The 25,282-nt window shown below is 36.7% G+C and overlaps 3 protein-coding genes across 5 annotated transcripts; 1 reads left to right on the top strand and 2 right to left on the bottom strand.

The window, feature by feature from the left end:
- Nucleotides 1–34: 34 nt before the first annotated feature.
- Nucleotides 35–5,377, bottom strand: LOC110788642 (kinesin-like protein KIN-7F). 2 transcript variants are annotated; one of them, XM_021993277.2, is made up of 13 exons: nt 5,086–5,377; nt 4,413–4,767; nt 4,051–4,140; nt 3,864–3,964; nt 3,647–3,760; nt 3,488–3,569; nt 3,329–3,396; nt 3,076–3,138; nt 2,864–2,988; nt 2,439–2,775; nt 1,104–2,324; nt 615–979; nt 35–516 (listed from the first exon to the last, which is right to left on the bottom strand). In XM_021993277.2, exons 2-13 carry the CDS (start codon nt 4,627–4,629, stop codon nt 192–194), a joined length of 3,108 nt encoding a protein of 1,035 aa, XP_021848969.2. In that variant the 5' UTR covers nt 4,630–4,767; nt 5,086–5,377; the 3' UTR covers nt 35–191. The 2 variants fall into 2 exon arrangements, with proteins under 2 accessions (XP_021848969.2, XP_021848970.2); XM_021993278.2 differs by lacking the exon at nt 5,086–5,377 and having other exon boundaries at nt 4,413–5,035.
- A 1,520-nt stretch (nt 5,378–6,897) lies between these two features.
- LOC110788643 (pentatricopeptide repeat-containing protein At1g25360) lies at nt 6,898–15,358 on the bottom strand. 2 transcript variants are annotated; one of them, XR_008928308.1, is made up of 2 exons: nt 10,620–15,338; nt 6,898–8,858 (listed from the first exon to the last, which is right to left on the bottom strand). XR_008928308.1 is itself a non-coding variant. In XM_021993279.2 (1 exon), exon 1 carries the CDS (start codon nt 15,231–15,233, stop codon nt 12,792–12,794), a length of 2,442 nt encoding a protein of 813 aa, XP_021848971.1. In that variant the 5' UTR covers nt 15,234–15,358; the 3' UTR covers nt 12,643–12,791. The 2 variants fall into 2 exon arrangements, 1 of the variants encoding a protein (XP_021848971.1); XM_021993279.2 differs by lacking the exon at nt 6,898–8,858 and having other exon boundaries at nt 12,643–15,358.
- A 3,309-nt stretch (nt 15,359–18,667) lies between these two features.
- Nucleotides 18,668–21,703, top strand: LOC110788645 (uncharacterized TPR repeat-containing protein At1g05150). The gene has a single exon (XM_021993281.2). It carries the CDS (start codon nt 19,136–19,138, stop codon nt 21,521–21,523), a length of 2,388 nt encoding a protein of 795 aa, XP_021848973.1. The 5' UTR covers nt 18,668–19,135; the 3' UTR covers nt 21,524–21,703.
- The last annotated feature ends 3,579 nt before the right edge of the window (nt 21,704–25,282 follow it).

The raw sequence follows: 25,282 nt of genomic DNA, 5'->3' as shown, positions 1-25,282 counted from the left end.
ATATCAGAAGATGTAGAATACAAATCAAGTAGAATAAGAATAAAGAGTAAGTCATAAGTTAACAAACAGCAGAAGGTTTAACAATGAGAAATTTGGTATAAGTAGTTAGAAGTTAATTTTCATTAACATATTTAAGTTTGCTTTACATAATAATATTATACATGATACATCCCCATGCCAAAAGGTTTAGTTTAGGATACAACTGACTTGCCAGATTTCCAGCTATAGGACCTTCGATTGATGATTTTAGTAGCAATACTTGGACCAACAAACATCTCCTTTGGCACTTGAGCTTCGTCTACAAAACCAACAAGCTTAGCAACAAGGGTTGCACTTTCTCTGATATGTTGCATATCCTTTGTGTCTTTCCAAAGGCGGCGAGCCAGTTGCTGTCTCCTCTGTTTGCTGTTCATCGTGATCCCCCACTTGTCGAAGATTGACTCTCTTTCTTGTATTGGGATCTTCTTGTACATTTGCCTCATTAACATCTCCCTTTCTAGGTTCAATGCCCTTATGCTGTGTTTTCATCATATTAACAGTAACAGTTTAGTCTCTAAGGAAGTTGAAGAAAATGCATTAGCAATTAGTTGCAGTGTACAAGTTATAGGATATACCTTGAAGATGGTGTGAAAACTTCACCATCCATAACAATCTTCTGGCCTTGATCAAACCTGTTTTTGATGAAAGACAACCTTCGGAGCTCTACCTCCATGTAGATCTTGTCAGATGTATCTCCCTTGAACAATAAGTAAAAATAGGTTCTGTGGACTAATGGTATATGACAAGCATGCCAAAGTTCGATTATCTTCACCCGCTGACTCTCAAATTCTTCGAACCAATTACATGGAGTTTGCACACTGCTCATCGTTCCCTCTGACATGCAATCTCTAGCCCCTATCAAATATGAACTAACATCTCTTGCACTTTCACTAGATTCCTTGTCCTTTGCTTCACCCTCCTCCTCGACTTTGTCACCATCCTGCCATTAACCAAGAATATCAGTCGCCCTGTTTGTTTTTCGGAATTATAAATTATATCCGACACTTGTTACTGTTGAGTCATGAACAAAATCAAAGCAAACAAGGGTATAACGAATTACTGACCATCTCATATCCCACATGCTTGCCATACTCATGTTCGGCATCTCCATTTGTTTCTACAATGGAACTGTAAATGGTGGAAGTATCACTGAAATCTGAATTTTTAACATCCTGTTCCATTTCATTCATAATTGCATTCCTAATAGAAGGCATAGGAAGGCCAAATCTTGATGGCTTTCCACTGGTGGTCGCAACATGATCTGACCCCCGAAAGAATCCCTTTGGTCTATCTGAGCTCATATCTTCCTCAAATCCACCAAATGATAAATCCCGAGAATGGAGCACTACCTTTTCAAAAGGGATAAACGAGGTGGAGTTTGATGTTAGAATTGCCTTGCAGCTTCTACTCCTGCTGAAGCTTGACCCTATGTTGCTTGAATGCTCTGAGTCGATGGAACAAGGAGAGAAATTTTCCAAGGGGTTACGGTTAACAAGCATGTCAATAGTCCTTTGCAGTTCTTTGATCCTTTGTACCAATGGATCGTGTTCAGAATCACAATGTTGTGTCTCCACCATATCTTTCTCATTTCCAGTCACTGCTGCATTATACTCACCATCACACTGGTCTGTCTCTTTTTCTTCCTTACTTTGAGTATACTTGTTTTCTTCGACAGTGGATCGTTTATTTTCCTCTTGTTTCTCTTCACTCTCCACTTTATCAGCTGAAATAGGATACTCTTTGTCAGTTTCCACTTCCTGAATTCCATTATTGTCAGGAGAAATCTTTACAGGATCTGATGATTCTGTCTTGTTGCTGCTAATGATTCTGTCTTGAACTTCAATACAAGGAACCTCCTTGCAGTTATCTTCATCGAATCCTAGTGAGATGTTGTTGCCCATTTTTTCCCATCTTAGTGACAGGCCATCAGGAGTGAAATCTGTTGTTGTATCTCCAAGTGGTTGCTGTAAGGACTCATTTGGAATGAAGTCAAGAAGATGAGACTGTTGAGTAGTGCTAACTTCAAAATTGCCATGTTGATCAATATAGTGAAAGGAGTCAGATGTTGCCAAGTCAGCATCAAGGCGGCGGTAATCTGATCCGTCAGATATTTCTGATGAATCATCAAACCATGATAATTTATCCCGCGATTCACTTCTTTGATGTTCGGATCCATCATCCCATGTTTCTGAAACCTGTTTTTTCTTGGTCGACTGTAGCAGCTCTTCCACCTTTGTTTGAGCAAGGTCGCGTTGTCTACTTAGTTCTTTGATTTCGTTGTGCATCTGCATTACACAATACACAATACACAATACACAATACACATAATTGTTTACATATGAAAGTAGCAGACATATAACTTAAAAATACAATTGAAAAGATGTAAGCTCAGAACAGACCTTTTCAATCTGAACTTCTTTTTCTCTGAGAACAGATGCAACATCGCTCTTGGAAGTAACCAAGGGAATATTCTTCAAATCGCTCTCTAATTTGGCCAACTCTTTCCTTAGTTGCTTCACCAAAGCTTTGTCAGACATAACCACATTAACCTGTGCATTGGTAGTAACTTCTTTGGCACAACTTGCAAATAAGAGGGTGTTTCTTGATTGTTCTAGATGACTGTGAGCAGGGCTCATGGTACATATTATGGCGGTCCTTGCATTTCCTCCTAAAGAGTTTTGCAGTATACGTGTTAATTTCGAGTCTCGATAAGGAATGTGCGCATTCTTTCCCTTGCTGCATTCAAGTACCAGTAGTGCCTTTAGTTCAAGACATCTCATCCATTTATAGGAACATAAACTGTTTTTAATCAAACAAGACTAACCTCAATGTGCGAATAACTTTTCCGAGAGTTAGCAGACTGCGATTTATGTGAGAACCTTCTTTCAATCTTGCACCAGTTGCTAACGTCTGAGATGTACGCTCGCTTCCTGCAAGGTCCACAAAGTTCTATATGGCCAAACATTCTCAAGTTAACTACTTTTTTGATAACCCATACTCTCAGACCTAGGAGAAATAAATAATCAACCAACATACCACATTTGCTGCAAGTATGCTTGAATTACCACCACCAAAACTTCTAGCAGAGCTTTCAATCGTCTGCATAAGTTCCAATTACTTTATTAGCAAATCATACCCCAAACCAACCCCTGTTACCTTCAACTTACAAAAATAGTACCAACTAAAATGAGTTGTTAATAAGTTTTTATCAGTAAAAACCTACTCCTTAGTTATGAAGAAACATTCCTTAAAACAAAATTCACTTCTTTTAAGTAATTAAACCACTTACCAGCCTGAGGATTTGATGAGATCTAGAACTCGCTTCGTTCAGACTAGTCTCTCCCGTCTGTCTTTGAGCTATGATTAATGAAAAACCGAACCATTATTATAAATTTTCAAATATTAAGAATACAGTTGCTGTTGCCTCAGAAGACAAGTAGTCCCTTACCTTCACATACGGCAATGAGCTCTAGAAGATGGCTCTTATCTTGCAGAGTCTCCTCGGTTAGCTTTTCAACAACTGTGCCTCTCTGTGAAAGTTCAAATTCTTTTTCATTCATTTTCTTATGACATAAATGTGACATATATATGCCTTTGAAAAACAAACCTCGGGATCATCCAGAAGTCGGAGAGGGTTAGTGTCTATGCTTAGAAGGTCCCTAACAAGTTCATTATAGATTTCAATGGCTGAGAACTTCAACACAAATTCCCGCTCCTTTTGCTGTTACATTGTCCAAATACACATTTCATTTATTTTCTGCCTTAGGTTTATAACTGTAATATGCTTATATCATTGTATTTTCCTGTCAGAATTTATCTGATACCTGCTCTATGTAATCATATATATCAGCTACAGCATAGTGTATAATTCCGTTCATTGTGAAGGTCTTCCCACTGCTTGTTTGCCCGTAAGCAAAGACGCTGGCTAGATTAGATAAATAGAAAAAAGTTACCTAGTTTGAAACACTAAAATGACAGAAAATTGTAGGAGAATTTGAGAAGATTACTCACAGTTAATGCCATTGAGAACAGAAAGAGCAATTTCTTTTGCAGATTCCTCATAAACTTTCCTTGTAGAATCATCATGACCAAATACTCTGTCTATCAACCATATAACACAAAAACTTAATTAAGTTTCACCAAAGATATACATAAATCATTAAATCCCCTCGACCACCAATTGCTTCTTTGTTCAGTGGTGATTGGGACTGAACTTGGTAGGGAGAACCCGTGTTCGATCCCGCACAACAACAATTGGGAGGGGACTGGATCCTATCCACCCAGAACTCGCCCCGAATCCGGATTAGTCCTAAGGGTGAACCAGGTGCTAACACCAAAAAAAATAAATTAAATCCCCTTGACCATTTGCTTACCATAATTATAGGCATTGGGATACACAGACCGTTCACCAAGGCCATTCTTGAATAAAATGGTGGTGGTGTTAATACTTTCCCAATCAGCAAAGTCATTGCTTTGGATTTCCTTATCATTCAGAGGCCTTAATCTAACTGATACAAATATCTTTTCATGGCGAGCATCAGACCCTTGTGCATTACATTGCTGCAGGTCCTGATCCCCACCTTGCACCATCTTTAATGGTAACCTTTTACCTTCCTTTCTTTCACCTCTTTAACATCCAATCATCATCATCCCGATTTCCTTCCTATCTTCTTCCAATAGAGATAACTAATTACACCTTTATTTGATTGATTGTTATTGTAGCAAATTCTGTCAAGCCAAAACAATGAAAATGTCAGGTAAAAAGATTGACTTTGTTTTCTTTGCCAATATGAAACATTACAAACACAATGATTGACCATGTCGAAACACACAAAAACTTTAATCTAATTTTTTAATACAATATATATATATATACAGCTGTAAGATCAAATGTACAGGAAATTCAAGCACATTCCTAGAACAAAATAAATCATTTTCATATGGGATTTTAGAATATGACATTTTAAACAAAATAATACATATTTGATTAAATCATCTTATAAAACTTGTATGAAAACAAAAGAAACTTTCTGCTTTTTTTTTAACCTCTTCGAGAAAATTGCTCAATGTAAAAAGAACTTCTGGGTTGGAAATGGAAAATGGAACAAAAGATGTAAACTTTTTCAAAGTAAAAGTTGAAAAATCTCCCAAACAGCTAAATTCGCGTTGATATTTAATTTTATTTTGATTTTTATTTTTATTTTTACCCCAAACAAATTTGTAAGTTTGGGGAACGTGAAGGGGGAAAATGGGCAGGAAAGGCGAAAAGGTCGGGAGAAGGAGAGGAGTTTCCACAGTTGTCTTTTTTATTTTATTTTTTTCTTTTGTTTTGAAAGACGACGACTTGTTAACTGAATAACTGTCATTTCTTTTAACATACATAAAAAATTAACTGTCATTTTCCCTGTTTTGACTTTTGACCCAAAATAATGACACATTAATTGACACCGCTAAGGTGACCGCTACCACTCTTGTTTGTCAAAGATAACTGTGAAGATAGGTATTGTTCACCAAGCCACCACCCACGGAGTATAACAAATGACCAAAAATAACTTTATAACTATTAGAACAAGAACAAGATTGGCCTTAATTTGGGCAAAAGTATCATTTAATATTAAGATAAAGCTTCTCATATTGTTGGTGTATATGATAAATGGCTGAGCAAAAGTTTTGGAGTATCAAAACTCTATTTCATACAATTAAACAATAACTTCTATCTCAATTTCTTGAAGTGAAAACATTGGATAAGTTTGGGTATTGACAAGAATATGAGATATTAAAAGTAAATAACAGTAAATACAAAAATGATGTTGAAGTCTTAAGCTCAGACTCCACTAACGTTGTTGTAGGTAATAAGTACTTCTTTCGCTTCAAGATAGTTGCAACACTTTGTTTTTTGCACAATTCACATAATCTACTTTGTTTATTTTCTATGATCTATATTTTAGGAAAAACATATTCATGTGGAATCTTATTAGAATTCGTCTTAATACATATTTTGCGAAAATCAATTTTTTATAATTTTTACTTATCGGTAATTAAATATATTAATTGTTCAAGATATGCATTGGCAAGCGTAAAAAAACATAGTGTTGCAAATAAAAATAATCGGAGGAAGTATATAATAGATGTTCTGGTTCAAATCGAATCCTTTGTACTCCCTCCGTCCCTTAATACTCGCACCGTTTTGACTGGACACGCTTGTCAATGCACAACTTTGACCATCAATATCTTTAACTACATATTATAAAAACTTATAAAAATATAATATTTTGAAAATATATATTAAGACGAAGTCAACAACATATTATATACTAACATTTGTTTTCATATACTAGAAATAAAATAGGGTCAAAGTGAATTATGTGAATAGTGTAAAAAATCAAAACGGTGCGAGTATTAAGGGACAGATGGAGTATATCTTTTGTGTAATCTTCTTGTATGTTTGAGCATTTTAATCTCTAGTATATAAGTCAACTTTTGAGCATTTTAATGTCCATGTAAAATATACAGAGTAAATAATATCCTTAATTTTTAAATTGTTAAAAGAAACATATAAAGTGTGTTGGATTATTGTTCCTGTCAAAAAAAAGTATTTAATGTGTATGAACAAAAGTTCTGAAAAATGTTGGCACGTAACGCAAGCATCAAGAGCTATTGTATATTTTATTTTATTTTTGATGCAAAGAGCCACACAGGACCACTGGACGAAGACTTCATTGGTAGAGCTATTGCATATCAAAGTCAAAGATTTTGCATCATCGCAAAACAAAAGTGTAAAGGTTTAAAGGTAAACCGTAAAGCATCTGAAGAGAAGGATTGAGTTTGGCATGTCTCTGAATACAGACAGATTGAAACTGAGGAAACAAACAATGACCACTTTCAATATCCAACTAACAATTAATATAAGGAAGAACTAGTATCCTTCCTTGAGACGGTAAACATGAATAATTTGATTCAAAATTCATGACTGCCAATACATTAAGGAGTGAAGAAACTAACTTAAATAAAAAAGTGTCATTCCAATCTCATACAGTAATATATTTTATTTTCCGAAACTAAAAAATTAAAAACCTTCCTATAACAGTATAACCTCTTATACTGTAGAATGCAGCTTACCAGTAATTAACCTCAAAAGAAAAGGCTAATTCAAAGTATAACCATATTGGATAGCATAAGAAACAAGGTGGTCAATCTCATCCTGATTGATAGCTCCATCCATATCTATATCTGAGTAATGAATAGCGCGACCAGCCCTGTAACCAGGAAGACGAGCTCCAAGAGCACGAAATGCATGCTTTAACTCTTCCTTACCAAGGTGACCGTCACCATTCTTGTCATGAGCCTTGAAGAACATCCTCAGCTCTTCTTCACTAAGACGCTTTTTCTTTGGCTTCACCACCCATTTCAGTGCTTTCTGGAGCCTCCCCCATGGATTTCCCATCTTTTCACTTTAAAACTACCAAATGCAGTATTATCAATCAAGAGAATGTGATGCTAAAGGACCACACTAAAAGCTCTTATATATAGAAAGGAATTCCGGTAGTGAGCAAGGAATCTACTGTATCATCATGGTTAGGCAACAGATAATGTAGATAAAAATGTATGGTCCATAATTATAGATGTGCATAAAGTTGCACAGTTTTCATCAAGTTTCTTAGTGGCCACTGGCCAGTCAAAATGTAAACAATATCAATGGTGTATAGCAAGCAGTCAGAGGACCAAGCTAACATAATGTCAGATTTAGTTCTGGAATCTTGTTTTTTTATATAAGAAAACAAATACTCCAGCATAGGAACGACCTAACTCATCCTTTCAGATGACAGAGGAGATCAAATCGTTACAAGAGTTAAAGCAACTATGAAATCAATATCGTTATACTTTACCCACGTGTTTCTAAGATGTGGTTTTAAAATAGCTAGTGGTATACCTGCAGATGCAGATGTGATTCAAAAATTCCTTCTCAGCAATATACATATATATTTTAGTTAGTTAATATTCTACACATGCATTATCAAACTATACTGTCAAGTGTCAATCAGTATTAATATTCCCTCTTATCTCATATAGTTTTCTATACTTGCCTTTGGGCTTTGGCACGGAGACAAAGAATAGAGGAAACGGAGAAAACCCAAAGAGAAAAGTGTAGGGATGAAGAGAAAAAAAGGAGAATTAAAATTCATTTGTAGTGTGCAATCAATTTGGGCAAACCAAAAATAGCAAGTGTGCAAAGAAATACCATACTCAGTACCACCGGAATATTATGTTGTTCAAGAAACAGAGAGAGAGAGAGAAAGAAGGGCACCCTATGAGCTCTACCAAATATTCTTTCCAGGATTTTCCAACAGCTGTACAAGATTCTATATTAGGCTGTGCATCACATAACATGAAGACTACTTGCTCTTTAAAATTCCTCAATTGCCTCAGTACTACTGTTTTAGTACCAGTGGCAGAATAGGATTCTGTCATCTTTTTGGTTAGGCACTCCATGACATTTTATAAGAAATTTACTGTGACTACTAAAAATTCCTGCTCTGTCAAAAAAAAACATTCTATACCAGTTCAGATCGTACTGATTATAATTGATTACCAGTTCAGATAGTACGAATTTAGTTTGACCTGCCATCTAATAAGACTACTATAAGTTTCTTCTGCTACCAAACATTTCAGTTTTCTGGCAAAAAAAGATCTTTGATTGTGAGATATATAGGAAGTTTAGGAATACACCTTCAGAAAGATTGACATGTCGAGATGATATCCTCGGCAATGTAATCTCCAGTCTTTTTTGACATGAGCACATGACTTTCCCATCAGAAGTTCTGCATACAAGTTATAGAATGGTCAACTGTTAAATAATATGCTGAAATACTTAAGATTTCACCTTGCAAGAAGTAATAATAGAAAAAACATCTATTTTGCTTGTCAGATAATTACGATAAGCATCGATGTTTTGGTTCAAGATACATAACAGCTAATGCAAACTGGAGATAAGAACCTAAAGAGAAAATCTAGGTGAGACAGTCTCGCACTAACTTAGTGTGACACATCAAAAGTTTACCATAAAGATGGTAATTACCCCCATCAAATAGAAAGAGCCACCCAAGTTTCACTATATGTTACTGTGAGATTGTCTAATACAAGATTTTCCCAGCCTAAATAACAACCTTCCTATAATCTCTTACACTGCAAAAAATGCAGCTTACTAAACAATCTATATATTGTAGTGTAACAGTGAAGCTAACTGAAAGCGTAACCATAATGGATAGCATAAGAAACAAGGTGGTCAATCTCATCCTCATTAATAGCTCCATCCATATCTATATCTGAGTAGTAAATAGCACGACCAGCCCTGTAACAAGGTATACGAGCTCCTAGCACACGAAATGCCTCCTTCAACTCTTTCTTATCAAGGTGGCCGTCGCCGTTCTTGTCATGAGCCATGAAAATCATCCTCAACTGCTCTTCACTTACACGATTCTTCTTTGATTTCACCACCCATCTAAGACTTTGTTTGACCTTTCCCCATGCCATATTTTTGTTTACATGCAAGAGCTAATATGAGGAAAAGATAGATGCCAAAGGGTCACACAAAAACCTCCTATGTATAGAGGAATTCCAGTAGTGAGCAAAGAATATATATCATGATTGTGCAAGATAATGCAAATAATAGATATGGTCAATAATCCAAAGATTTTCATAAAGTAGGGCATTTTTAATTATGTTTCTTAGTGGAAAATCAGACTACAATAATGGTGTATTTCCTATTCTTAAGAAAAACAGTTTTTTAGTTCTGGAATCAATGTTGTTTACCCACATGTTTCTTACGAAGTATATGATTTAGAATAGAAAATGGTAAGCCCTTTAAGCAGAAGTGATTCTAAAGTTTCCCCTGTGCAACACATCATATATTTTAAGTTAGTAAAATATTCTAGACAAGTATCATCAAACTATATGTAGTCTGTTGAATTAGATTTAATACATCTTGTCAAAAAAAAAATTCCCGAACTCGACTTTGGCACGGAGACTTAAAAAAACAGGCATAGAAAGAAAACCAAAGAGAAGGTGTGGAGCTGGAGAGAGATAAGTTCATATAATCATATAAGTGTGAGTTGGAGAGAGAAAAGAGTGTAAATTGATAGATAAAACCATAAAACAACTAATGAAAGCGAGTGTGCAATCAATATGGTTCAGAACGAGTATATTTAAGGGATACCTTAAACAACATATACTTCTAATAGTTCAGAATTTCCTAACAGCACATAGCTGTCCATATTTCTAATAGGATATGTATCACATAACATGAAGACAACTCACGGAGTATTTGTTAAGAAAGTCCTCAATTGAATATTCCTACTTCAATGTCAGGCATTCTATGAAATTCTTTAAGAGATCTATTGAGACTGCTTCAACTTTCTGCTCAGTTAAACAGTTAAATCGTTAACTAATAAACTTTACCTGTTCAGTTTACACCCTGGAGCTGATAGTTTATCTGTCGTCTAATGAGGTTACTACAAGTTTCTTGTTCCGTCAAACAATTCAATTTTCTGGTTAAAAAAACAAACTGCGAGATAGGAATACACCTTGAGATTGATATCGACATGTTGAGATGATATCTTCAGAAATGCTATCTCCAGATCTCTTGTGGCATGGATTCCCCGTCCGCCAAGCAAAATTCTGCATACAAGTTATAAAGTGTCAACTAGCAAATACTGCTGAACACCTTGTGAGAAGTAAAATAGCGAAAATATCTAACCTCTTGGCCCAAAGAAATTGCTATTTATTTTATATCCGAGAACCTCACTAGAGTCTTTACTCTTTTTCCAATGAAAACTCTCTTAGAACTTTCAGTTCCTCACTCATCATCATGACAACAATGTATGAATGAAGTATAATGTAAAACATAGAGATTAGAGAATCAACTCATAAGACCTGCAGGAAACTGGAATAGCAGAAAAGTAACCTTTTATAATTATGAACTTGCAATTGTTGACAAGTTGTACAACATTAATCCTCAAGGTGAATGAATATTTCTATAACTACAAACCACATGAAGTAATTGCAGATCTCGGTGCCCATTTCACCACCATTGAAATTCCTGATAGAATCCTCTAAGATTTAAACATTCTTGTACAGCTTTTCAAAACTTCTCCGACCAAATCAATATCAGCTCATATAACTATCCATGGTTCTTATCCAAATTGTCAAATTTTTAGAAGGTTGTCGCACCTCAGTTCAATGATCTAATGAGAAAAAAAAAACCTACGTTATCATAGTGTCAGCCCGTATACTACTTACAGAGTCTTGAGCAGGAACCTCTACAGGGACTATAAACATTAATGATGATGTAATACTTCAAAACAACAAATATTTTAACTCATATACGAAGTATAACAACAGAGAAAATGGATTAGTTGAGCCAGAGACACTGCTAGCACTCAGCAAAATCTTCAATTTAAACTTGAAGCTCGTGCTATCATGAGATTCACCAAGACGAAAAAAATCATCATTTCATAATGCCAGGCATTGGCATTCCAATGTGTTATATTATGTTATACTGAAGATCCATAATTAACTGATACAGCTGCTAAAGTCTCTTGATATGTGAAATGACAGAAAAACTATTCACTATGATCCCTAACTACCAAGACAACTGCACAACAAAATTTTAAGACCAGCAAGATCTCTGAAAGACATTAGACATACAGCTTCAGAGTTGTTAAGAAACTTTTTTGAAGTGGACAATACAATACAATACACTGAAAATTTTGAGATATGCCTTTGAAAAGAACTACAATGGAGAAAAAATTTCTCATGGTGCAATTGTTTTATTTTTATAAAATAACCAATAACCTGAAAGTTCCTTAATCGGATTCAGATCCTCTTATATGACAATGGAATAAAGTAACCTGTATTTTGGTGTAGCACAATGGCCATGAAGTTGTATTTGAAAAAAATCCAATAACATCAGCAACAAACTGATCAGGTGTCAATTGAAACATCCATACCTAGTTATGAACTTGCGTCACAAGCAAGTGGTGCAAGACTGTGTTGTGGAGGTGGACAGAAGCAGATTTACCTTCATAGAACCTTTGTGTGGCCAGGACCGAGCTACATTGAACTGTAACCAAGTTGTCAGTAAGAGCAACGGAATAGCAACCCACTGGTAGCCCCTTAAGTACTTTTTCTCCACTAATCTTAAAATATATCCCAATGTTTGGAAGCTTTGATATACGCATATTATTCAAGTAACACTGAGAGTTCTAACAGAAATCCACCACATAGAATTCTTGCATGTTACCACCATGTGGAATTTCTTCCTGATTTTGCCGAGCATTTCCAGGTAGACTACATCAACAATTCTACTCTCCCAAGAAACCTTGCTTTAGTAGAAGTCCATATTCAATTTCATTCGTTTTTACAGTTATCATTGGAGCTCACAAAAATTAGTTTACCAAAAATCACCACTTATAGGGCCCTAAGCACTTTCTCCAGCACCCTTAAAAGAATTCCCTGTTTAGAATCTTTTATATGCGCCCAATTATCCAGTTAACACTGAGAAAGTTCTAGTAGAAAACCACCACATGAGTGTTAAACATTACCACCATGGGGAATTTATTCTTGATTTTGCTGAGTATTTTCAGGCACATGACATCAACAATTCAACGTTCGAAAGAAAAAACCCACTTTGGTTGGACTCCATATTCAACTTCCACTCATTCTTGCTGTTATTACTGAATCTCACAAAAACCAGTTTACCAGTAATCACCACAAGAGCATTCACCGTTCCTAAAATGATGAAATCTCTTGACATCTCTCACAACAATTACTCTCTGTACTATTTTGGAAATGTACTTGATCGCATTGTGGCAGTCCCCACATATCCTGAGGTTCTTAAACACCCTAACTGTGGCTCCAGCAGGAAGCTTCAAGAGCCCATAAGCAACTGCGAGTTTCTCACTGTGAGTAGACAAACTGTGCTCCTTCTGTTCTGACTCCATATCATGTAACACATACTTAGTATCAGGAACATATCCCAGTTCCCTTAATTTTGGTCCCAATTGCTCAAGATAGTCGTACACTTCTTGTACATCTGGGTGTGAAGTATCATCTACCAAGAATACATTAACCTTATTTTCGACATCTATCCAACTACAAGCAGGCTCTTTTTTCACCCCTCTCTCTCTCATCAACTTTCTAACCCTTGCCACATCAACCCACTGTCCAGCTGCAGCATACATATTTGACAACAGTATATAGGTACCATCATGTTGTGGAATTAAGTCCAAGAGCTTTTCAGCAGCTTTTATACCAAGGTCTAAGTTCCCATGAATCCGGCATCCAGAAAGCAGAGCTTCCCAGATAGGTGCTCTTGGCTCGAAAGGCATTTTACTGATAAATTCCTCAGCTTCGTGGAACTTTCCTGCTCGACAAAACAGGTCAATCATCCTTGCATAATGGTCTTCTCCAGCAGAAATGTGGTATTGATGCATGGAATGAAAATAATGCTGCCCTTCATGGACCAACCCAGAGTGGGTACATGCAGTGAGAATAATGAGATATGTAATCCGATCAGGTAGTATTCCAGCTTTAAGCATCTGCTCAAAGAGTACCAAGGCTTGACCGCCATTCCCATGCTGCCCAAAAGCAGCAATCATGGCATTCCAAGAAACAGAATCTACAGAAGACATGGTGGCAAACATTAAGTCGGCATCCTCAACCACACCACATCTTCCATACATTGTTATCAGTGCATTTGCCACTGAAAGGCTCGACTCATATCCAAAGCGAATTACTTGACCATGAAGCTGCCTTCCCTGTTCTAGTGCTCCAAGATTCGAACAGGCAGTCACTGCCCCGGCAAATGTATAATCACACGGCTGACATCCTTCCATTCTCATCTCATTAAGTAACTTAATGCCTTCTTCTCCTAAACCACTTTGTGCATATGCTGCTATCATCACAGCCCAAGTCAGAAGGTTCTTCTCCGGCATTTTGTTGAAGAAATCTTTAGCTTCCAAAATCTGGCCAGCAGTCACATAACCAGACAATACTGCATTCCAGGAAACTATATCTCTTACTTGCATCTCCTCAAAAATATGCCTAGCTTCACGAATTCTTCCACATTTAGAGTACAATGTCACCAGTGCATTGTTTATAGAAGATTGGACTTCAGCCCTTTGTTTTATGTTTGCTACCTTACGCAAAATCCGAGCATGTATCTCTTTTCCATGCCTAAACATACGAGAATCAGCACAGGCTCCAAGAACGTTTGTATATGTATATTCATCATGCTGAATTCCTTCAACATTCATCCGTCTAAAAAGGTTCAATGCCTCTGGATACAAACCATGGTGCACATAACCTGAGATCATTGCATTCCACACAGCCACAACCTTCTCACCCGTTGAATCAAAAGCTTCTCGCGCTGAATCAAGGTCATCATTCCTCGCATACCCTGTAATCATTGTAGTCCATGTCAGCTCGTCCTTCTCTTTCATCGCATCAAAGAGCTCACGAGCTACACTCAACAAAGAACTAGAATCCACAAAGGGAGAAGATGCACACTTCACATAGAGTGATATAAGTGCATTCAACACCGATGTAGAGCACCCTGATCCAGACTTCACAACGGCACAATGCAGCTGATAACACTGCCTTGCATCATCTGCTATCAAACTTAAAGAACTAAGAACACTACTAAAAGTAAAATGATCAGGCCTAACACCATCCCTCAACATATCCCCAAACAATCGAATTGCAGAAACACCGTCATTGTTATGGTTATACCCAGTGATCACAGCATTATAACAGACAACGTCACGAATACGAAGCGGGATCTCATCAAAAATCCTTCTTGCCTCCTTCATGTTCCCCAAATTGCAGTATGCAGAGACTATAGTTGTCCTAGCTACAATATCTGGTTGAGGAATTCTGTCGAACACATGGTGTGCATACACAAGATAGTTACATTTACAGTAGATATCAATCAGGCGATCAATAATATGGCCTCGTGGGTTGAACCCAGAGGTTACCATGTGGGCATGGATGGTCCGAGCAAGGGGGGAAGAGGCGGGGCTCGGCGGGAAGCATTGTTGGAGCGCGGCGGCATAGCGGTTGGCTAAGGCCCGGACATCTACTATGTGGGGGGAATTGTTGCGGGCGAAGTGTATGGTGGGTTGAGCTGCATTTCTCATTTCTTGATTTTTCAAAAATCATGTTCTTCCTGTTTGTCTTCAATGTAGGTGGCGGAGGAGGAAGAGAGGAGAGAAGAAGGGTTACTCATTCATGATTTTTGGAGGGAAATATGGAAGTTACTAAATCAATCATTTTTTACTTTTCTTTCGGGATTATTCTTGCGTGGACCTGGTCCACAATAATATTAGTGTGGACCCAAAACCAATAATTTTCTCTAGCACCTTTTTTATATACATAATGACCTTTACTGTTCATATAACTCCTTTAATTAATTAACCACCAAATTTTTTAGATATAGTAACTATTTTTTTGTATCATAGTAACCTATATTTTTAAAAGTTAATGTGACTTTAAATCATATTATTCAAGCGCAACATGTATTAACTATATACACCAATTTGATTTTTTTTTCTTCATAATAATCATAACAAACATGCCAAAATAAATTAGGAACAAGGGTATTAACCTTCTTTTAGACATGGTCCACACCAACTTAGTGTGGACCAAGTCCATTTAAGAATCGGTGTTTCTTTCGGCGGTAAATGTTTCGAAATAATGCGACGGTTTACCTTTTCACGCTTATCAATGTTATGTTAATATCTCTAATTTTTGTTTGTAAAAATTATAAAAAGTTGATCTTACGAAAGTAAATATTGAGACCAATCAAATAAGAAAACTCTATAAAAGATGATAAGAAATAAGTTCCACTGAGAGTCAAATACCATACTCTATATGATGCTAACTAATATGTATTGTTTTACGTAGTATTATACTTCCTCCGTCTTTTAATACTCTCAACGTTCCTTAGTTTCACGCATGTCAATGCACAACTTTGATCATTTATATCTTAAATTCTCTTTATGCAAAAATTATAAAAAGTTGATATTTTGAAAAATCACATTGAGACGAATCTAACAAGATCTAACATGACTATGTTTTATCTTATATAAAAAACACTAAGAATGGTCAAAGTAGATTATATGATTAGTGGCAAAAGTCCAAACGTTGCGAGCATTAAAAGACGGAGGAAATATGTTATAGTGATCGAATACAAAATCCACTTTTTTTTTTATTTATTTTGCAGATTTATCAAAGCCTCAAGTGTGTTTTGAAAACTTGGTACAATTTGATCAATAATCAAGCTTTTGTCAAACTTCATCATAAACAGCAACCCGAGGAAGGAGTTGTGAATGATACGTTGCTTGTTATTGTCCCCTCTTCTCTCCACTCTTTTGATTTTAATTCACCCCATCGTGTTGCTACCGAGCTTTATTGTCCCGAATTCATTAGGGATCCAAATATTCAACTAATAGGCTCGTGTCGTGGCTTGGTTTGCTTGTACAGGCGTTATTGTTTGTTTGTTATCCTGTACAATTCTGTTACTCGGGCCTATAAATAAAGTAGCAGACTTTATAAGGATATTTTCGACGAGATTAATTCAATTCATTTTATCAAAGTTATGCATTTTCTTACGATTGTGTTTCTGGTGACTTCATAGTGCTCAACTTTGTTAGTTACTTCAGGCACGGCGATCTTTACCTTAGCATGAGTAAGATTGGAGACTAAAGTTGCATTTATTGCTTGAAAGCTATTTCATGGAAGGTCATCCCAAACCCTCCATTATTGATATTTTTATTGCTGTTACAAACCACTACTAAATTAATATGTCAAGCTCAACCACATAATGTTAAGTACATTTGATATATAATTTACCCTACAAGTATATACGAGAGGACAAATCATGGTGGTATTTATTGGACTTATAATCATTTGATCATATTTCGACATATTTGTTGCACTCTAATGTTTGACAAGTTATGGTTAGTTCGTTTGACTCAAATTTATTATTTTGTATGCATATCAATGATTTTTGCACAAACAAGAGCATGTTCGGGTCGGGTGCCATGTTTTTTTGTGTGTTATCACCTGATTCGCCCTTAGGGCTAATCCAAATTCGAGGCGAGTACTGGGTGGATAGGTTTATGTCCCCTAACAACTGTTGTTTTGGGGGATCGAACATGCGGTACTCCCTACTAAGTTCAGACCCAATCACTATTGAATCAACAGACAATTGGTGGATCGAGTTCCCATGTGCATATATGATAAAAATATGAACTTGAGTTTTATATCAATATCTTTACCTACACTCTACACATTCGTTGTTATTTATCATTATCATAACAATTATCTACGGATAGAATTTTAGATACAATAACTCCATCTCTCATGTCAACATAACTTAAGTCAAGATATAACTACAAAAACTTTAAGTTTACCCCTATAGAAACGAGAGAGAAAAATAAAATTAAAAATATGCACGATAGTTATGCTGGACATGTCTCATAAGAATCATAAAGACATCACTTATAATAACCATAATTCCATAAATACGTCACTTTACAAACCCAAATTCTTGCAAAAGATCGCAAAACATTTCATAGAACATATTATACGTCAATTTCTCCTATTTAACTATGAGAAGCAAATTGATTTTTTTTTAATTAGTAATTTAATAAAAGTCGTGCATCGCACAGGCTTAAATCTAGTAAATTCCAAAATGCAATTCTTTTCATTTATTTTGCAATTCCAGCACCCTATTTTTTGAGCGATTTCCTTCAATAATGCTCGAAGATTCGTAAACTCCCAAATACGCCATATTTTTATTTAATTCTCACTCTACCGTCCACGTCAGCCAGTAACCTCGTTCAGTTTTTTTTTAATCGTTCAGCAACAAACCGCCAACTGAAATAGCGGTTCAACAAGTAAACCGCTATTGAAATTGGGTATTGTGTTATTGGGTATTGGATTTCAAATTAAAAAAGCAAACGAACATTCCTCTTCCCCTCTGCCTCCGACGTTCCCTTTATTTTTCCGACACTTCTTCCCCTCTACCGCCGCATCTCCGTTGGTTTGCCACTGTGAAGGGCGTCGATGTTGCTGTTGTGAAGGGCGTCGCACGTCTCACCCTCTACAACCGCGGAACCACCAGTAGCGGTGGCTGCCAACCGGTAATTGCCCTTTTTAAAACAAAAATTTATGTATGTATGAAATTAATTGTTAATTATTGTGTAGAAATTGATGTTTAGGTTTGTTTGATGTTGTTATTATCAAGATTATGTTTAGGTTTGTTTGATTTATTATCAAGATTACCATGAATTACAAACTTTTTTTTGTTTGTTAATGTATGACAAACCGCCATTTGAGTTAGCGGTTTACCCAGTGAAACCGCCAAATCAAATGTCGGTTTCCCCCTAAACCCAATTGGCGTTTTCAAATTAAACCGGATTAAAAAATTAGTTTTCTTTTTACCTAGCTGATGTGGACAATGAACAGTATTGTGGGAAATAAGTTATAAAGTGACGTATTTTGGAAATTATTGCATCTAAGCAATATTGAAGGAAATATGAAATACAATTTTTTTTTAGTGCGAATTAGTAAACTGAATACGAGTAGTTCTTTTGTATGGAAATTCAGTGCTGAAAGAAATTGCCAATTCATCATGTCCCTTCTCCTCCATTGTTTCTTCCCCACCACCATCACCAATCACCATCATCATTTCTCCACCAGAAAAAACACAGTGTAAGAAAAAGACTCACTCAAAAAGAGAGAGAAAAATAAACGATTAAACCCAAATAAAACAAAAAAGAAAAAGAAAAAGGGAAAAAAGTTGCCTTTAATTTCTCTCTCCTCCCAAAAATTCATACCTTTCATTTCAGATCTACTAGTGCTGAAATCATCTTCCCATCATTTTATAATTTTAAGAGCAAAACCCAGAAATTTAAGCACCCCCTTTATCCCATTTTCTCTCTCCTATTTATGGTTCCTTAGTTGTGAATCAATTTTTTTTTTGGGGTTTTTTTGAAACCCTAGAAAAATCAAAACCGAACCCTAGTTTCCGACAATGGCGACGAGAGGGTCGAGATTAGAGAAAGTGAAGCGGATTTTCCAGCAATTCGATTTGAATAAAGATGGGGGGCTTAATCGAGCTGAAATGGCGGGTCTCGTCGTTGCTGTAAACCCTAGGGTTAAGTTCTCCGACGAACAAATCAATGCAATTCTTGACGAGGTTTTTCGGACTTACGGCGAATTTATTGATGGGGATAAGGGTTTAACTTTTGATGGATTATTGAGAACTTATGATGATGGTGCTGGAGATGTTGATCGTGATTTTGAAGCTTTGAATCTTGATTTGGTTGCCGGCGAAGGTGAGGGTTCAATTGTGGAAGCTTCGACTTCTTCGGTGGCTGATGATCGAGCAATGGAGCCTCAGAAGAAGCAGAGGACAGCGGCGTGGGCGGCGTCGCCGAACCATGGGATTGTATTTGATGAGACGTGGAAATTGGTGGATGATTTGGAGATATTGGTGAAGAGGTTGAAGACGAAGCAAATGAAAGATGGGAAAATAAAGAATGATAATTCGGATATGTATTCTGATGCCGGGTGGTCGAGGGAATTTGGGCCGTCGTCTTCAGAGATTTCGGAGAGGGTGAAGTGGGTGGAGTCAGGGCATGATTATGTTGCATTTGTGAAAGAATTGGGTGGTTTGAGGGCGAAGGCGGACGGGGCAAGGTCAAGGGAGGAAGCATTTGATGGGCATATGGCAATTGGTAGGGTATTGTATGAACATCAGCTTTTTAAGGATGGTTTAGTGAGTTTTAAGAGAGCTTGTGAGTTGCAACCAGTTGATGTGAGACCACATTTTAGGGCTGGGAATTGTGCTTATGCATTGGGGAAATTCGGGGAAGCAAAAGAAGAGTTTCAATTGGCTTTGGAAGCAGCTGAAACTGGTGGGAATCAATGGGCTTATTTGCTCCCTCAAATTCATGTCAATTTGGGCATTACCCTCGAGGCAGAAGGTATGGTTTTAAGTGCTTGTGAACATTATAGAGAAGCTGCTATTTTGTATCCTACTCATTATAGGGCTTTAAAGCTTTTGGGTAGTGCTCTATTTGGGGTAGGGGAGTATAGGGCAGCTGTGAAAGCCTTGGAAGAGGCTATATTTATGAAACCTGATTATGCCGATGCACATTGTGATTTGGCTTCGGCTTTGCACGCGTTAGGGGATGATGAGAGAGCTATTGTAGAGTTTCAGAAGGCAATTGACTTGACACCAGGTCATGTTGATGCTTTGTATAACTTGGGAGGGCTTTATATGGATATGGGGAGGTATCAGAGAGCTTCAGAGATGTATACTAGGGTTTTAACATTGTGGCCAAACCATTGGCGAGCTCAGCTCAATAAGGCGGTTTCCTTGTTGGGTGCTGGTGAATCTGATGAGGCTAAGAAAGCAATGAAGGAAGCCTTGAAGATGACAAATAGGGTTGAGGTGCATGATGCTATTGCTCATATGAAGCAATTGCATAAGAAGAAAGTTAAGGCTAATGGAGGTACAAATGGGGAGAATTCTTTCACCATTGTTGAACCCTTGAAATTTAAGACTCTGGGTGGAAGGACAACCTCTAGGCAGGAGTTGGCAACTGCCCTTGAGATCAGGGCTTTTCAGAGACTGTCGAGATTGGGTAGGTGTGATGTGGATCTTTTGATGAGGGAAATCAGTGATAGTGATGTGCCCTTGTCATTCTCTGGTACTGGTATTCCAGAGAAATCCATACGCAAGAATGCTCTAGAAGGTATACTCCGTAGGCTGCTTGGTTTCTTGAAACCTGAGACATTTCAAGAAGCAATCAAAGCTATAAATGAAAGAATCCTTTCTGTTTTAGATGATTCTGGACTGTCTAGGGTGGACATTGGTATGTTTTATGCAATCATAGCTCCCATTTGCGGTGGTTCTCTGGATAAAAGAAAACGTGTTGCATTTGAAGCTCTTCTGTATCGGCCTGTCAATGAAGGGAATGGGCAGCTCAGAAAATCTGATGCCTCAAGATATATGAAGCTGTTAAGAGCCATCTACTTTCCTGTACAAGGGTCGAGTGAGATTTTAGAAATTCATGGGGAGACAGATACTTCTATGGTGTCTTTAACAGAGTTTCTTGTGATGTTTGATGACCCTGAATTCGGTTTTGGTATTTTGTCCACTCTGGTAAAACTGGAGACTGGTGATAGAGTTCGGCATAGCCATTATGTGTGTGCAGTTTGCCGGTACCCAATAATTGGTTCTCGGTTTAAGGAGTTGAAAGCTCACTTCAGTTTGTGTAATCAGTGCTATAGTGAAGGTAAAGTGCCTTGCGCAGTTAAGCAGGAAGAGTTTGCATTCAAGGAGTACCAAAGGGAGGCAGAAGCCGCCAAAGATAAGTTCAAATGTTTTGGTTCGAAAAAGAATCAGTCCTGAAATAATTCTTCATAGTTAGTTGCATTTTGTTAATTGTGTATTAGCATTACTCTTTTTGTGTAAGGGTAGTTGTTTGGTGTGAATTATGTAGGTTAGTGGATGTGTGCAGAAACTAATGTTGTCCTTGTACAGTGATTATTTTTTCCCCCGTAGTGTCAAATGTTAATTCTTTCTGTTCAAGTTTTGAGGTGCATTCTTATTCAATTTGCTTACTCCTTTGGTTCTTGTTCCCCTGATAGTTATATTTTCATTGTGTGCATTTGTGCGAACTTGGTTGAGACTTGAGATGGAAGGCTGTGTAACATAATTTGATATCCGGAGGGTGCAAAACCGGCCTGTCGCTGCTGGTGGTGGTGGTGGTGGTTTATTCAGATCAGTCATCCTGTATTCCTGTTGCAGGCTTGCAGTAGTAGCAATAATGTGTATCTACCTGACTGACTCATGGTAAACTTATGTTAAGAGTTGAGTTAGTAAATCATCTGATCAGAGGAAAAAGCCCTTGTGTGTATTCGGAAATCATGTTTTGAAAATGACGAAATTATATTCTTTTTACATAACCAACATAAGTTGGTGGAGTTGGTGGGGAACTCATCTTGTGACTTGGAGGTCACAAGTTCGAGCCCCATCAACTGCCAAATGCTTTGAAGTGGCTCAAGCGATGACCTGCGGAGCTAGACTGGTTAACCTGTGCTAGGTGCTGGTTCAGTTAGGGTTCATTCTTCTTACCTATTAAAAAAATATATATATATTCTTTTTACATAGCTATGAGAATTGAGATGGATTCATCATTCCTCGTCAAGTACTCACAAGTTATAACCTTGGTGTCGAAGCTTTCATGATTGCACAAAATGCATTCCGTGATCTTAGTGAAATCCTTTTGGTCCCCAAGTTTTAAACTTTCAAGGATGAGAAGAGACGCATTATTCATTTCAGATTCATCTTTTAAGTTTTGCGTATCCCTTGTCTATCTATTACATTATACTAAAACAGACATCAAGAATGACACATGCCACTTTCAGGGCTAAAATTTTCCTGCGCTAAAAATCTCTTTCCTAAAAAAAATATCTATTTTTATTTATTATATTATTTTCTCTCCTTTTTATAAATGTTTATTTATGGAAAAAATAAGATTATAAAATATGATAGTATGAGACGATTTTGGTAATATTTTAGTCAAATCGACATACTCCGCATCAATTATAGAAAATATATTTACTCGGTATTTTGGTCAAATTAACATATTAAACATAACGAATATTTTGGTCAAATTATCATTCAACATATAAATTATATAATACGTAGTAGGGCGAAAATTTTATATTAGATGATTAAATGAGTACGTTCAATATTTTTTATTAATTACGATTTATATCTAAGGGATAAATATTTCATTTAAATATTTTACAAAAAATATAATCAAATAATAATTTCGAATATCCGTGCACGCACGGGACTTAATCTAATTTACAATAATACGGAGTTTGTAAATAGCAATAATATTTCAAAAATTATAATATAATGAAATAGCAATAATAATTCAACACACAAACATAAACTTTGGTGATTTAGTATCTTTTACTTCTCTTTCTCAAAAAAGGGCATCACTATACTCCTTTGAAAAGACTTAAAAGTTTTCCTAAGCTTTTTTCAGTAGTAAGTTGATGTGATTAGAACATCTGTTGGTAATTAACACTTAAATAATAGAACGTGTTTTGCACGCCCATTTCATTATATTATTAGTAGTTGCTGTGATTATGTGATGACAATGATTATTAAAAGCGTCATTAACGGCTTATTAATTCATCATATCAGTTTGGTGGCTTAATAATTCAGCACATATGGTTTACTATTCACGTTATCAACTTATTTCTTTAGCTGATGAAGCAATTGAGTGCACCTTTTAAGTCACTAACAAACATCACCCATTTTCCAAGTATTTTTGTTTTTTTTAAGGGTAGAATGACATATCTCCAATAATAAAATAGATTTGTATATCACCGATTTAGAGAAAATATTTAACTGATACCATCACAACAATTACTTTTCTCCGTCTTAAAGCACAGGCTGCACAGTTCATACCGCTTCTAACTTGACGCGAGCAGTGATTTTCGATGTTTTCACACCTTTCCAAGTAGAGTCATTCACAATCTGCATACAAATTATTCCGATCGACGAGTTGATGATAAACCCTAAACCTGTATGAATCCAAATCACCTTCCCAATTATTGAAACCCTAAAAAGAATAAATTGGGAGCAAACCAACGGAAATGAAACCAACAAAAAAAACAAAACATAACATGAAGAGAAAACAAGAAGACGGGTCGAAAATAGTCTAATTTTCGAAGAAATTAGAATATTTCTTTCCTGGACGACCAAGAAAACCGAAAGCCTAATAAGAGATAATTTATTTATTTTTGATTCAAAGGGAAAGCGTCCCCCTATTCCAAGTATAATTGTCACTAATAAAAATAATGCCACGCTATTCGTCGCCTGCTTTTACACATGTCGCCCGCTTTTTCAATGGTGAAAACCCGATATTACCCTTATACACCACACCCCACCCCCAAACTCCACCCCAACTCATACATCACTTTTACTTTCCATAATATCTCCACCTCATTCCCACCGGCGCCATCCACCGTCATCCACCACTTCTACCCACCAACGTTGGCGCAACACCATGAACGAGTTTGAAAAAGGTCCCAAGAAGAAGTTAAATGCTTCCTCGTCGGGTCAAGTAGAAGGGATGTCGCCTCCACCATCGTCGACGGCTGAGTTACATGTTAGAAAAAAAAATGTAGTTTTTTTAACGGAATAGGGCTAGAAATCCTATTCTTACCTAGGTATGGAATAGGAATTTCAACCCTATTCCATGTAAAACACGGAATAGAGATCTTGACCTTATTCCGTGTTTTACATGGAATAGGGCTAAGAACCCTATTTCATTCCTAGGTAGGAATAGGAATGTTGGCCCTATTCCAGCCTAGGAATGGAATAGGGATCTCAATCCTATTCCATCTTTTTTTGTCGTTACCATTACCCAACACGGAATAGGGCTCCCACTACAAAAAAAATCTCGTATAGCAACGGATATATAGAGACGGATTTATATCCGTTTCTAATTTAGAGACGGAATATTCAACATCTGTCTCTAAATTTATTTAGAGACGGATTTTGGAAATCCGTCGATACTTTTATCGAGGGATTTATAAATCCGTCTCTAATTTAGGGACGGATTTCAAAATCCGTCTCTAATTTAGGGACGAATTTCAAATCCGTTTCTAAGGTAGGGACGGATTTTGAAATCCGTCTCTACGTTAGGGACGGATTCCAAAATCCGTCTCTAAGTTAGGGACGGATTTCAAAATCCGTCTCTAAGTTAGGAACGGAATTCAAAATTCGTCCCTAATGTTTTTTAGCAATTTCAAAACTTAAAATCCACTAGCAATTTCTCATAGACTCTTCGTAGAAAGTTAGATCTAAATTAGAGAGCGAATTTTAAAATATGTCCCTAATGTGTTTTAGCAAATTCTCTAAATTAGAGATAGGATTTTAAATCCGTCCCTAATTTAGAGACGGAATGTTAAATCCGTCCCTAGTTTAGAGACGGATTTTCTAGATCCGTTTCTAATATTTCTTTTACTTATTATCAATTTCACACATAGAAGAATACAAGTTGTATTTGGTGTGGTTGGTTAGAGTTTCTCCTCGTGACTTTGAGGTCACAAGTTCGATTCCCCTTATCCCTTCCCCTTGCAA

This window comes from Spinacia oleracea, chromosome 2, assembly GCF_020520425.1.
Source record: "Spinacia oleracea cultivar Varoflay chromosome 2, BTI_SOV_V1, whole genome shotgun sequence".
NCBI lineage: Eukaryota > Viridiplantae > Streptophyta > Magnoliopsida > Caryophyllales > Amaranthaceae > Spinacia > Spinacia oleracea.
This window is presented reverse-complemented; position numbering and strand designations above follow the sequence as displayed.